General features: G+C 31.7%; 1 protein-coding gene across 1 annotated transcript in view; it reads left to right on the forward strand.

Moving 5' to 3' along the window:
- Positions 1-3901: 3901 nt before the first annotated feature.
- The window catches only part of LOC130900620 (zinc transporter ZIP13 homolog), a 37017-nt gene continuing 25160 nt past the window's right edge, over positions 3902-15758 (forward strand). The window contains exon 1 of the mRNA XM_057811340.1: positions 3902-4426. Within this exon, the coding sequence (XP_057667323.1) occupies positions 4213-4426 (214 nt within the window). The 5' untranslated portion in view covers positions 3902-4212. The remainder of the gene's footprint in view (positions 4427-15758) is intronic.

Below are 15758 nucleotides of genomic sequence, written 5' to 3' on the forward strand. Positions count from 1 at the left end.
TATATTCTTCTTCTATTGATTGTTCCTTTTTTGACCATTACTGGTCTTAAAAAAATCATGGAGTATTAGTAAGAATTAATGAGTAACGTATTTTTGCCACTAAATTTAAACTAAAAATTAATCTCGAATTATTGGTGACTCTCACCAATACGAGGGTTGCCTTCACAAATTCACAAAAAGTGATTCAGGAACAAACAAGTTCGAAACAAAATGTTCCATTACTTTTAGAAGTATTCGCCCTTGAGGTCTATACATTTTTGCATACGCTCAAACCAATTATTGAAAAATTTTGACTACTTTGAAGCTGATTTTGGAGTAACGTGGTGTTGTTGCAATAGAGAACAAGAAAAAGTCGCGTTTTTTGATCAAGTTTATGCATCTATCTGTCTGTAAGTCATATCACAATCTTCTTTAATCATGTTGCGTACAGCATTGATTTTGGCTGACTTTCTCGACATTCATGACTGATGGACGCAAGATCATGACGAAATTCTGCAAACCAATAATCATAAGAAATCATCCAATGTAAGCCTTTATGATTGATTTCCACTTTTGCACAAATTTGCTTTTTTTAAACTTTCACTACGAAGGTTGCTACTTAAGTTTCCAGGAAGACAAATAAAAACAAATACTTATAATTGAATATGACTTTATTGTTTTTCAAATATTCTCCATCAAGATCAATACACTTTTGCATGTGTTTGAACCATCTGTCTAAGCATTTTTTCTCTTCCGATTGAGGTACCTCCAAAACATGTGATTTGAACGCTTCTTCGGGTTGAGCTCGCAATTTATTTTTTATCTGCGGAAATAAGAAGAAATTATTGGATGCCACAAGGACTATACGACGAATGACCCATCAATTCGATCTTTTGACTGTTCAAAAACGTTTTGTTCGATTTAGTGGCTCGACAGTGGTGCTTCAACACCAAAAGAAGGAGCGAGTTGATTAAATATTCAATTACTAAACCTTTAACTAACCAGTAATCATACTTAGTTACTCATCACTACTTCTAGTCCTCAATGCTAAAACTCTTATAAACCTTTTACTGATCTTTAATATTTCCTCACTAGGGTTAACCTCACTCCATCCACCTCTTCCTCACATCTCACTCTAAATCTACCCCACGCTCCTGATATGTTCGAATTACACATATATGTAATATTTCTATATGGACAGTTTATATAATTGGAAGGTGTTCCGACTAAGTGAAACAAATAGTGTATCGTTCTTTCTCTCCTCCGAGCACTTCAGTTAGATCTGCGCATCTTTTGCGCGCACTATGCATGCGCAGTATAGAGAAATTGTCCCGAACGAGAGAGAAAATTAATACTGTCGGCACCGTAACGTAGAGACGTTTTTTCCCTTAAGAACTGTCCATATAGGATTATTACATATATGGATTTACGATTCGAATCTGTAGATAGGCAACCATTCATACGTCATGTTTACATTCATTTCGTATATCATCAGTTATCAATTACAACTTGCCCCCGTTATAACTGTTCATATTCCTTAACAACACCTGCGCATGCTCATTTCAGAACTTAGGTAGTATTTAACTAGTTGGGCTATTGATTATAGTTATTAATAAAGGATAATGAATAAATCGAAGTTGTATTGGAGAAAAAAAAATCAAAAAAGCTCAAAGATATGGTCTAATAAACACGCACATCATTATACCCGATTCATTTATATACCTACACAAATGAACTTAAAACGATCCTGAAACAAAAGTATATTTGTTTTACTTTTTACTAATATGATTCATAGAATAAAACGTTACAAAGTATGTAATGCTTTGTTACGAATCTAAATTCAAATGCCGTATATCTAATTAAACGATTTAAAGGTATTTACATGAAAAAATATTTATTTATGCTTGGACGGCATTATCACGTCTATTAACCTTTCTTCTTTTAAAGTAATCATAGTAAATATTTAGAAATAAAATTCAGTATTAGCACATTTCAATTTCAAACTTTCAAACTTATTGTAGAGCTCAAATTAAAGTAGAATTGACAATACTGGCAACAGTGTAGGAATTGACCAGTGGAATTGTTTGGCGCTAAGTGAAGTATAGATGAACCACATCCGTAGTCTCTGCTTAGCCGCCATTTTTATAGCATGTATTTTTGTTACCACATGTTTTTTATCGATACCTTGATTTTCTACACTGTCTTTTATTATCACACAATCAAATAGTGCCTTAAAACACATACAAAAAATTATATAAATATATAAAAGCCATTCCAAGAACAAAATAAAACAATCAGTTATTGACCCTGAAACATGATAAAATATCTATATCACCTGAAAATATTATCACTTCCCTATTGCATCTAAGCGTGGATTTATTTACGGTTATAGCCTATTTAAATAAGCTCCAGAAAAAAACATATTTTTTGTTTTCTTTATGTTTATATTCTTAACACTAATTTTTTAACTTGATTTGTTTATATAACATAATCTTGTGTTTATAATTATACTGAATAATATCGTCCTTGAACATATATCCTTATTTTCAATTATCAATGCATCTTATATTTTTATGAAATAGTAGAAAAAAAATCAAATATATTATTTCAAGTTATTTCTTTAAATCATGGTATCTATCAATTATCGGAATTTAAAGAATTCAATAATTAATATAAAAATCAAACTGCGTAGTTAACCACATATTAATAATATCTTATATTTTTGATAGCCGGCAACACTGGAAACATTGTGACGTGTACGGATAAAAGCAAGTGCATTCCACCAATTTCAAATAATAGATAATTCTGATTCGACATTTCATACTTGAATTCTCTCAACATATATGTTTAGTAGTGAAATTTTATGAGTGAGGAAAGATGTATAATTTATGATAGACGCTATTACAAAATCATCTTATAGTTCTTCCAATATCAATTGCAGATTATAAAAACCCTTGCCGACAATTTTGTTTGATCTACCATAGGCTTTGATACCTTATTGTCTAAATTTAATATTTTTATAAATACTTTTAAAAATATGTATATTTTATGCGAGAAAGTATTCGTTAAAAGGTAATAGAATCATTATAAATGTACCTGCCTGTAAGGGAGTTTGGTTTAAACAGGGTACCAGACGTGAATTGGTAAATGGTAGTAAGAATCATCTGAACTAGTGTCATTTTATAACATGTTTAACACAGTTTTTCCAAAGCTCTTGGCGGTCTGCTGCTAGAACCTTCTTTACGAACTCTACAACCTCTTTACTCAATTTTGGAGACTGATTACATTTTCGTAATTTTCGTTTTACATTTGCCCTCATCAACTCTATAGGGTTGAATTTGCAAGAGTAAGGAGGTAGTCTGGGAAGAGTATAACACAGCTTGTCAATATAATAAATTTCCTCCAACTTTAGACCTTTAATAACAGTAAGCAATTTTTTGTTACGATCGCTGACAGGATTGGGAATATTTTTTCAGACATAAATGCTAAAATTTGAACTTTGTTACTACTACTATTTGGTATCTTAAGGAGTTGCCACGAGTGATAGGATGCGATGTCCATAACGATTACTGATAGTGGTGGAATGTTAGGTAAAAGCTGTTCATTAAACCACTTTTCAAATAATTCTGCTATCAGCACAGTTTCTAATTTTGTTAGCAGATATTAATAAGGCATTAGGCACGAAACTGTCTTTGCTTCCAGCATTTACTTTTATAATGCGTTTCCTTTTAGAACATGGCCCATTCAAACAGAAATTTTTATTATTGTCTATCCAATCGAAATTTACTACATCGTGACTGTCAAACCATGCTTTATTTACATAAATTATGTCTATTAGAACTTCGGTAGTCTTTTATCTGACGCAAATACTCTTGTCACCATCGAACGGTCTTTAATAACAGAAACCTGTGTTAGCGCTGTTCTTACTGTGGTGGAATAAATGGGACATACGTATTCCTTCTCACCAGATGATCGCCGCGTGAGTGGAGGGGATTTATCCGTCAAAAACACGTTAGAGTTCTAGTTACTATCCAAGAATATTTGTTATGAACTATCAAACGTGTCGTATAAGATGAGTGCTCGTTAATGAGAGTTTCATAATATTATAATAGACTATATCTCATGCTCGGCTCAATCTCAGTGTAGATTAGTCGGCATAAAAACAACAATTCACAAGCACTATCGGTGAGATCGTGGGTGATTATAAATTAAATTTCTCGCTTTGTAAACAAAATGACATTGCTAGGAAACGCTTTCGTGTGTGCAACAGACAATAATAGCACAAATTTTGAAGATCCCTATAAGGATTTAGTGCCGGATTGGATTTGTGCTCTAGAATATGTTCCTTGGTGTTGGGCCATATTTGGTTCTCTCCTTGTTGGACTCAGTGGAGTTTTGCCGCTCCTTGTCATTCCCATTGACCAATCCGACAATTTGAAGCAAGGAGGTTAGAATTAATTTTGTTCTATATTAATTAGGCAAATATTGTTTATTAAACTATTATCTGATAAATAATAATAAATAAAAATATAATTTCATTCAACACATATATTCAAAAATCAAGTTTTATAATGCTTCTCAGATTTTAATGTAGGTTATTGTCTATTTGTAATTTCAATAGCTTTTTACAAATGCATTACGATTTCCTATATTTCTAAAATTAATCGATTCTTTGTTAATATTTCCATTGGGATATACGAGTAGTAACTCAATAGATCTTAGGTGTACAGGAATTCACCAGGTTTGTACTGGTTCAAACATGTTTTTCTCTGTGGGTACAAACTTCTCTACAATAAACCAATGTATAAAAGTGCAAAAAATGAAAGATTATGTATTCATTAACAAAAGTCAGAAATCATTAGATTTTAGCATAGGAAAATCCAGTAACAAATTATTAGTCTGGGTCTATCATGTAGGGAATTATTACAGACAAGTGTTACTGACTAAATTAAACAATTAAATTTTCTTCAACAAGTATAAAACATGTATGAAATTAAATCATTTAAATGAGCAGTTTAATAATGAAATAGAAAGCACTACTATCTGCAGTAATGATCATTTGTGACAGTAATGGATGGTTGAAAGGCTTTAAGGTTTAGTGAACTGAAGACCTTCTAGTTTTTTCTGATCACTGGTTTACTTCAAATATCTTTCAGATAAAACTTTCATATTCATACCTTGACGTAATAGAAAATAATATTGGAACATATTGGACTTTTGTAATTACTTATGAATAATACCAAGTGGTGTTATCAATATTTTGAAAACTTGATATAGAAAAAAATGAACAATATATCCTTCTATCAATGGTAGCATTTAAATAAATATTCTCTATGGTTGCAAATATGCAAGAAAATTTTGACTTTTATCAAGCAAACCACCATTGTTTTATAATACTGTAGTTAAGATAACAGAACCATAATAGAATGAAGGGATTTTAAAATTAACAGCAGTTGAATTATGAGGCTTTTGTGCTTAAAGACAATCAATCACTAGTTTCTATACTGAATACACTTTACACCAACACTCACAATTACACTGTCTGAGAGTAAGTAAACCGTTTACCTTCAGTCTTTGAAGTATGAATATCACCAACGGCTCCAGAAATTCCATCTTAATCACTAATTTCGTTATTTCTGTATGCTTTTCTTCCTCTTTCAAAACATATAGTTGAGTTTTCGTAAGACTATATATCACAGAGAAAAAATATTAGAAACCTAATGAATATTTTTATTTCGAGAGGTCAGATAACTCTTATCCTGTCATATTCGATTGAATTTATACCATTGAAAAAGATTCTAAAGCTAGTAGTGCATAAATACTATCAACTTCGTATTTTCTTAAAAATTAAAATACCCATACAAAATGTATAGATTAGGTAACATTTTTCTAAAAATGAAACTGTACATTGCAACCTCTGTTATCTGGATCTTGCGATCAGTGCCTATTTTGAGAATAAGGATAATGCATTTTCATATGGTTAAAATCATTGTCACTTTTAATTCTAACTTACAGTATGTATTACCACACATTAAAAGAAAAGTTAAATGCTAATTTGAAATTGTTTCGATATTGAATATTGAGAAGATATTAGTTTTTACCATACAATATGGAATTGGATGGGATTAGTTTTAGTACAGATAAAGCAAATGGAAAATAAGACAATATCTATATCTTAAGATATAAATGGAAGATTCTTGTTGCTGAAGTTCTCAAAATTGCAGTTTTCTGTAGTCTCCTATTTCATTGGTGAAAATTGTTTTTATTCTCTATAGGGTAATATCTGGAAAACCATCCTATCTTGAACATTAGACATCTTTACACAAATTATTATGTTATAATTTATAAATTTCTTTACTTAATTAACTAAATGAGATTACACACTAGACTGTAACTACTGGACCATGAGCGATATGGAAATTAAGTTTCGACAGCATCAATTTCAAGTACTTGTTCAGTAGTAGTTCTAGACGAGCAAAAATATTTTGAATAAATTTTGGATCATATGGATCCGTTCATGTCAACACTTCTTTTAGATTGTATATCGGGATTTAACTGGTTGTAAAATATTTTTAATATGGAGATAGAGTATTTAGTCTGTAGAGATGAAAGTGAAACAATGTAAAAACAAAAATGATGATTTTCTTCTTTTCCCTACCTATGTTAAAGGTGTGTCCCTGCAGCACTTGTTGAGTATATAAACTCATACTATATATATATATATATATATATATATATATATATATATATATATATATAGAATATTTGTGTCACCTTGTTAATGCAAGTTAATATATAAATAGATAATATTTATTTTGTATAATATAATGTCCTAATTGAATTTCTCCTTGTCCGTTTTTTCGTTAATTTTTATTAATTATTTTTATTAATTAATTAATTTTTTCGTTTTAATAAAAAGTTGTTTTTTAAGCCTCTATAAGGTATATGTTCGGAGTGGAAAAGTTTGAGTAATGACCAAAGCAAGGGGAGCAGTTTCATGAACAAAGTAATAACCATCACATTTTAAATATAAAATAGATAGAAGTATTTCAGTGAAATTGCATTTTGACGTTTCTAATCAGTTCATTACTCTTTGATATTCTGACAATAATAATTACTATCACATTTGTTATGAATTGACCATGTTAGATTATGCTGAATCACCTTAGTTATCAACCAACAATAAACAGTAGTAATTATAAACTGTTTATTCCTGTTTATATTGGAAAGGATAGAAAAAGAGCTACATTTGAATTTTACTGAAAAAATCTGCTTAGCAGTATATTATTGCAAATTCTAATTTTCTCAAGTGGTAGATAAAAAAAGGTAGAAGGAAACTTCAATGAACTTGTCTGTTTTGCCATTTAGAAAAGAAATCAAAAATATTGAATTACCTAATGTAACCATAATTTGAAATGGATACTTCCTTCTTTTCCCCATATTAATATATGACAATTAAGGATGGAAAATAAGAGTTAAAACGAATTGTATTTTGATATTAATGTAGTAGGTGATCTATTGATTCATCTAATTATCGGAATTGTACGTTAAAAATATTAACCATCGTTAATTATTAAATAATGTACACAGGGCATCTTAATTTAGAGTGAAATATCGTTGTTGATTGTTGATTTACCAATTAAAAAATGCACCTTAACATTTCATGGTTCACTCTTAAAAACTTTGATTTTTAATTATTTTCATAAAAAGAAGTCCAAAGGATTGAGATCGGGGGGTATCGATGGCCATATAATAGGTTTCTTTCTACTTAACCCTTGTCGGTGCAGCATCGAGATACTCACGAACAGGTCCCATAACTTGATATCCTGTAATCTCTTCCCAAACATTTTTCTGGGTGTATAGTAAAGCCTTCAATCATCTACTGTAGATGCTCATCCGTTCAACATAGACTTGTTGACTTATTTATCATTTAAAGCATACGTATATTAATCAGAAAACAAAATTCTCCTAAATAATTGTCTTATGATTTATTTTTAAAATATATGGAGTTTGCTGACCTGAAGAGTTGTGTAATTTATTAGATCAATAGATAAATCATTTATTCCACAAATTTTAAAAACTAAAACCAAAATAAGGCGTATTGTAATGTATTACTGAAAAATATATTGACTATTGTGATGAATACGCTGCATCACGCCCTTTTCCTATTATTCATCGACATTTGTTTCTGAAACATTCAAGTTATAAATGCACTGCGAATACAGTTGGTATGAATACATTTTGAAGGTGTTCCTTTGCTTTTTTCTGTTAGGTATACTCTATCAAACTTTGAAGATAGTTGTTAAAAAGCAAAAAAATGCATCATTGCATCAAGTTTTGTTGAATTATTCTTATATAAAAATAAAGTTGTTTGATGATTGACAAGTACAATAAATATTCCAAGTTATCAATTGGTTGAGAGAGAAAGAGAGAGAGAAATGTTTTATTGTCAAAAAATTGTTACAATTTGTAGACAAAAGCTTCTAAAAACTAAAAAACAAACATAAAAATTACTAAATAAAGATACAGATTTGAATTGGCAAGTGATTGTGCATTTTTTTACATTGTAAAATATTGAGCTTTTAACTAATTCTGAACGTGGACTACGCAACGTCCTTTCTGAAATTGGAGAAGTGTGCGTACTAACGGATTCAAAGATGAATAAGGAAGGAATCCTGCTGTTTAGTCCGACTAAATATCTAACAGCTCTCTCCAATTGAGTCGCACCACACGTACGAATAGGCGAGTCTCCTATTATAATAAATATCTTTGGCAGCTTTTATTATCTTATGATAAATTGATATCAGCATACAAAATTGTATCATGAGTACTTCTGGCTTCTGTACCTAAAGATTAAATCGAAACATTTTTTTATGAATTGACTTAATCGCTATATTTTTTCATCAAAGTAAACCAATGTAGCTTTTCTGTGACTTTATAATTTTTTTTTAATTTAAACGTTGTACTGTAATTGCACACGATCCTACATTTCTCGTAACAAAATTGCACGATAATATTGATATATAAAATAGTAAACAACAGTATTCAATCTTTACACACGGCAGCGCATGAGACACTCGTGTGCAACAGTTCATCGAGTTCAACGTTAAAAAACTCAACTCTATTGTTGGCAATGTGCGATGTTTGTTTCATATGCAAAAATATTTTTCCTGGTTGTTGTTTACTAGCTGCGGTGCGGTGTTGTCATGTAAAAAAAATTAATTGGAGAAAGTTTGTTTTTACTGAAGCGTTTGGTTTATGGTTTCGTAATCACGCTAGATATTATCATGATAATAACCCTGTAATGTATCTTCGCCCTAACCCATGATGGTTGACCATATTCGTTGTATTAAAACATCAAAACTACTTAGAATTAAACTATTTATCAGATAAAAACAAGTAGTTAAACGTGGTTTCAATAATCCCACGACCATACTCGAATTAACGCCAGAATATTAAGACCTCGATCTGTTTACAGACCACTCTTAAATACTGAAAATTCCTATTGTATGAAAGGTTATAATTATCTATATTATATATATGGTTTTTAGAGCCACATCGATACAAAATAAAGTACATACTTTGATACTCAAGTGTCCAAGGGAAACCTGGAATGACATCAATGATGTGGGTACCCATTAAGATCGTGTACCATAAATCTTAATGAATACAATAAACCTTGAATATTGAATAGCTATATTTTTGATTCTTCAGTCATATTAATATAAGATAAAAATTTGGTAATGGAGGGTAAAAATAAGGAGCTTTTGTATCCTTCAACTAAATGACTAAAATATCACAATGGTTCGCATCGGGGGTGAGTTTAATTTACACACTATCTTTGTCTGGGTTACATTTGTACAATGTTTTTAAATTTAAATAATTTTAAATGGGAAATTATTAAGTAAAAACGAACAATATGTCGTATATCTTCCCTGAAGTCCTGCTAAAAGTGCCATTTGTAGCTATTTTAATCTGTTTTATATAAAAAGAGGCGTATATTTTTCTAGGTTTCTTTCATTGTCATTAAATGAGCAACTGGTATAGATGGTTTTAAATTTCAATTATGTGATAACAGGACTATATTTCGTTGTATCCATGATACAATTCACAAAAAGAATGCTTGTTATCAGACTTCCTGCATTGAATCATCAATATCAGAACAGACACATAACGAATCTTTAGACGGGATCCAAAAAGTTCTGACTATTGCTCTAACAACCCCAAATCACGTACTAAATCATTAAATTCATTTTAAATAATGAAATGTGGTCCGCTGTAACTGGAACCAGGCGTGAGTTTGATACACTGTTCCTCGAAGCTTCTTGAAAATGAGTTATTACTTTCCAAAAGTATATATTAGCAATCCAAAGATGCTGTCGATGTTTGTACGTATGCATTGGGAAAAACAGGTGTCATGACAGATCGCAAATTTGGATATTCGATAGTACCCTTTTCTTTTTTCCTCATGCAAAAATGACAATCTTCAAAATGGTTAGTGGGTTGTCGCTATGCTACTGAACTGCAATACTGTATACTTTTTTCTCTTCCACACATGGTAACCCATATTTTGTCTTGATACATGAAATTGGACTTTTTCACATTTTCAGAAAAAATGACTTTTTGACCATAAATTTTCCACAAATATAACAAAACTTGTTAAGAAAAAATTCACAACTGTGGCTCGTAAGACTTATTGTGGTTTTTAAAGTTTTTTCTATACAGAACCATTCACTTTATTATATAATGTAAACTTAGAAAAATATTAAACAACCCACAATATGAAAACTTACTACTCACACTACAACTATTGCTCACAAATCCATGCATATTCAATTACCCTTCATAAAATGAACTACTATTTGGAAGGTACTAACATTATAAATATATTTGTTTGAAATGTGTTAAAAAACTTGTGTAGGCCAGTGTAATCAGGTTGAAAGATTTCTGAGAAAAGTATCTGCATATTTCTTGAACTTGAAAGTTTTGTTTTCGTTTCACTTTTTGGTTGATACTTTATACTGAATAAGCAACTGAACAAATAATTAATAAATATTCGGCGTATCCTTTGCGGTGAATATTAAGCGTTCGTTGTTCTTGAGCGAAGATGTTTACCTTGGTATACAAAACAGTATGTTTCACCTTAGTCATCATAACTGAGGCTATAATAAGTTTATTTTGATTTTTGCCGTGGCAGATTGTTATTAAATATTAATAAGTAAACAATATATGCTTTTGCCGCGTATTGCTTATAAAATGGAAGAAATCCGCTTGAGAACAATATTTAAATGCAAATTGATCAACAGCTTCAATTTCCCAACTATTCCCAATAAATAATACACTGATTACACTACCACTACACTTACATTCACAATTACACTATCTGATGCGTATTTCGATAACCAAGTTATCGTCTTCAGAGACGGAAGATTAAACTCAGTTTCGAAATGCGCGTCAGACAGTGTATTTGTGAGTGTTGTTCTAGTGAAACAGTGTGTTCAGCATGATTATCATCGAAGCTTCCAAAATTGTAAAAACCTTAATATGTTCAAAAAAAAACTGGAGCTCCAATTAAATTGATTGAACAGTCTTTTTTTTAAGAAATAAAAAACTATCATAACCACTATATCATATTAACTGACGCTTTCAAATCATCAGACGTTACAGGAGCAACCTTGTTCATCCAAATACATTCTTCAAATTTAAGTTCAATCCAGTCACGTCTCTGCAGGATTATATACAATAATGTAACCACCCATTCATATCAAAAACCATCTGATTTTGATAATGCAGGTCCTAAGAAATTGTTTCACTACAAGTACTGCATTACAGCAAGAATGTGTTCATTGCTATAATTACCTTATAAATTAAGATACAATGCGTCGAAGACTGGTAGAAAGCAGCCTTACTTCGTATAGATCCGCAAGTGGTTCTCTTCTAACCATGAACTACCGCAGGCATCGTTAAAAACATTAAAATTGGGACCACACAGTCATAATACAGCCAGTTTGATATTATGGAGCTGAGGTCTGAACACTAACAAAACACACCCAGAAGAAGTTAATAACATTTTAAAATAAAATGTTGTGGAGGATATATGAGCCAGTTTTCGAAGGAGGAGTATGGAGAATATTGAAAAACAGAAATCAGGTACAGACGACCAGATACTGTGGCTAGGCCATGTACGAAGAAAGGATGAAGAGGCAACAATAATAAGAGTGTGGAGAGGTCAACCAGAAGAGAGGCGTTCACTGGGAAGACCAAGAGCAAGATGGAATTACCAAGAGAGTGAAGATGTAAGGAGACTTAATGGAGAAGTAGACATAACTGAGGATAAAAAATTATAGAGGCAACTTGTTGGGGAGGCCAAAAATCAATTTGGATTTGAGTAGTAGTAGTCAATATAAATGGCACTAATTTCAGCAATTTTTGAGTTTATGTTTGCCAATGATATAAGTGAATCGTTCTGAAGATTTATCGTATGGAGATCTTTTCGAATATATGTTTTTGAAAGACAATGAAAGAGTTAGACATGTACGAAGAGTCTGCACCATCATTCACCACCGTAAAATTTTGGACAGCTGAATTCAAACATGGCCGTATCAGCTTGACTGATGACGAAGCTACGGGACAGCCAAAAACTGCCACAACCTGCGATATAGTATTAAAAATTTCCATATGGTACTAGATGACCATAGGACTAAGATTAGAGAGATAAAAGAGGCTATTGGCAAATAAAAAGATCGGATTCAACATATACTGACTGAAGAATTATGCATGAGTAAGCTATCCACGCATTGAGTGCCACGTTAGCTCACTTTGGACCGAAAGCGTTTCAAGTAAAATAAGTAGTATTTTCTCCGTCGATTCCTAACTGTAGCTGAAACCTGGATCCATCACTACTTTTTTTGGATTGTGTTAGTAGATTAAAATATTACGCCTCATTCCTTAATAACGTAAAAGTAGAAAAAGCGACCACATTTGAGCTTTTCCATCATGATAACCCATCTTCTGATATTCCCGTGATCGGCATGGATAAAATTCACGAACTGTACATACTTCGAATTAGTGGACCACAAGATCTGGCCTCCAGCTACTTTTTCCTGTTTCCTAACCGTAAAATTGCACTTACATACGTAAACGCCTGAATGATAGCAATTATTAACTCAGGTTGGGGTCGAAAACTTTTCAGACAACCCTCATATTCATTCACATTTTTTTTAAACGATTACTTAACAGTTCCGGGTTAGGTCAGTAATTAATATTATGAAATAAAAATGTCAATATTTATTATTAATAATCGATACGTATGAGTAAATAAGAATTTAAATGAACTTTCACTTTCGTGAGAATTGTAGTGTTTTCGGATAGGTACAATATTGGCCTTTAGATATTTTTGGAAAGCGCAACTTTTAATTATACCTAAATTACTTTGTTGATTGACTGAATTATTGACAAAGTCATCAAAAAGATTCCAATTCATCAACACAGAATTGAGTTAAAATTGATAGTTATAAAAGTAACATTTGAAAAGTTCATTTAAAACTTAAGCAAAAATAGGTTCAAGGTCCCATGTTATCGTTTTATTTATACACTCTTTGTTTGTACATGATTTTTCAAAGCGCATTGCTGAACAAACAGTTTTGTATGCAGACGATAATCTTTTGATGCAGATCTAGCTAACAGAAAAAGTTATATTAGTTAAATTAATAAATAATAATGTATTTTGAGAAAGCATATCGCCTGATTATCTATACTGGAATATCCTGTGATGTCAATATATTGGTTTGATTTCTCTCCTCTCGTCTTCGTCCATTCGTCCAGGAATAAAATCAAAAAGATCTTGGACGACTTATTCAATACTTTTAAGGTTTTCGATTCTTTTATAAGAATTGAAAACAATGTAACTCGTCATTAACTTGCGATCTAGTCACTTCGGTCCGCGATCCAAAACTGTAATTTGACCCCCGCTACAAAGTTGCACATTGCTGTCTTCTACTTAATTTACATCAGTTTGAATGCTTCATAGACTTCAGGTTTCGAAACAACTACTAGAGTTAGAGTAGTCTCGTAATGGAAAAGTAGAGGCCCTGATTCCTTCCTTGATTTTAGTTGCCTGTGTAGATGTAATTTCTCTATCTGAAATATTGTTTCTATATTTCGGAAATCTTCACCAATGTGGAGTCAATGCCTTTAAGAACGAGTATTTTCTTGATTTTTATTGCGTTTAGCAGCAACTTGACGTTCTTTCACTGGCTTATTTTATTTATAATCATGCACAAAACTTAGACCCAGAGCTTCAAATTGATGCCTTAACTTTTCGTGTGAAACTCATAATAAAGATTATTTTCAGCTTTTACTGTTGAACTCCTAGAAATTTGTTCGAGTCAAAAAATAGAGATTTGTCAAAATAATTGTTTCGTTTCTACGGCAAATCTCCGTACTTGGGTTAATTTGTTGTCACTAATACTATTAAAAATTAATAAAAAACCCGTTCTACGGCAGCGTTTCCAATAAACTTCGATAGAAAAATAAATTGGAGGTTGTAAGAAATACAACGTACTTTAATGCTTGTCTTTACGATGATTTTCAACCAAGTTATCAAAGTTTGTTTCTCCGTACTGCAGCAAAGTATGCAGACAATCTTACAACCTGAGCAAGAGCAAACATTTTTGGAATGAAGTGAATTTTTTGTCTTCCGTCGCCCATGTTTTGGTAAACCATCTATTATGCTCATAGTACGAGGATGGTCCCAGAAGTACCTGGCCCAATAAAGAAAACACAACATTTTTCAACATAATCTCCTTCTAGCTCCATACACTTTTCCCAGGGATGTTTAATAACTTCGATACCCTTTTTATAATAAGAATCGTCAAGCTCAAAATAGCCATTAACTTTGACCACCGAGCCAAGTCTGGTAATAGAAAATAATCCGAGGGGGCTAAATCTGACGAATACGGTACATGAGGTAGCAATTCAAACTTTAATTCATTAATTTTGGCCATTGCAATAACGGATGTGTGAGCTGGTGCATTGTTTTCATGGAAAAAAAATTTCTTCATAACCAAATGCGGCCATTTTTACTTGATTTCTTAATCAAACGTTGCTTACAGATGGAACGGTCTTTGCCTTCTTTGGAGCCTGTTCACTCTTTCCAGTCCGGTGTTTTTATTGTTTTTTTTTTATTTCTGTGAAACGTTGCCAAACACAGCTTTCTCATGTCCAAATTTTCATTTATTATGCGATGTACCGCACTTTTTTAAACGCCTACTTTGTCTGCTAGATCGCGCACTTTCAGTCGACGATCATCCAGTAGGTTTCGCTTTGTGGATTTTCTTCAAAATTTCTAGAATCGTCACCTCATTTGGTTGACCACATTTTACTGTTGATAACGAACGAGTAGTCTCACCCAGAGTAGAATCTAGTTTAACTTTTATGTTGATTGGACTGATTTCTTTCAAATAAAAGTATCGTATCACATAAAGAAGACCAATTATTTCCATATTTACGAATTCACTGAAAACATTTAATATTGATGGCTGCTAAACAAATACTAAACAACGAGACGTTGTCAAACAAGAAACATATGCTGTATAGATTGTGTCCTTTCTAATATATAGTGGTATTTTTCAAGAAACTATCGCCATCTCTCGCCCAGGTCAGGTACACTTTTCACCGTATAATCTTATTTACATTTACATACGTACAAGTTTTTCACAGGAGGCTCGATAGTTGATAAGTAACGAATGAGCAAAGTTTATTTAAAAATAAACGAACAT

This window comes from Diorhabda carinulata, chromosome X (assembly GCF_026250575.1).
Source record: "Diorhabda carinulata isolate Delta chromosome X, icDioCari1.1, whole genome shotgun sequence".
Lineage (NCBI taxonomy): Eukaryota > Metazoa > Arthropoda > Insecta > Coleoptera > Chrysomelidae > Diorhabda > Diorhabda carinulata.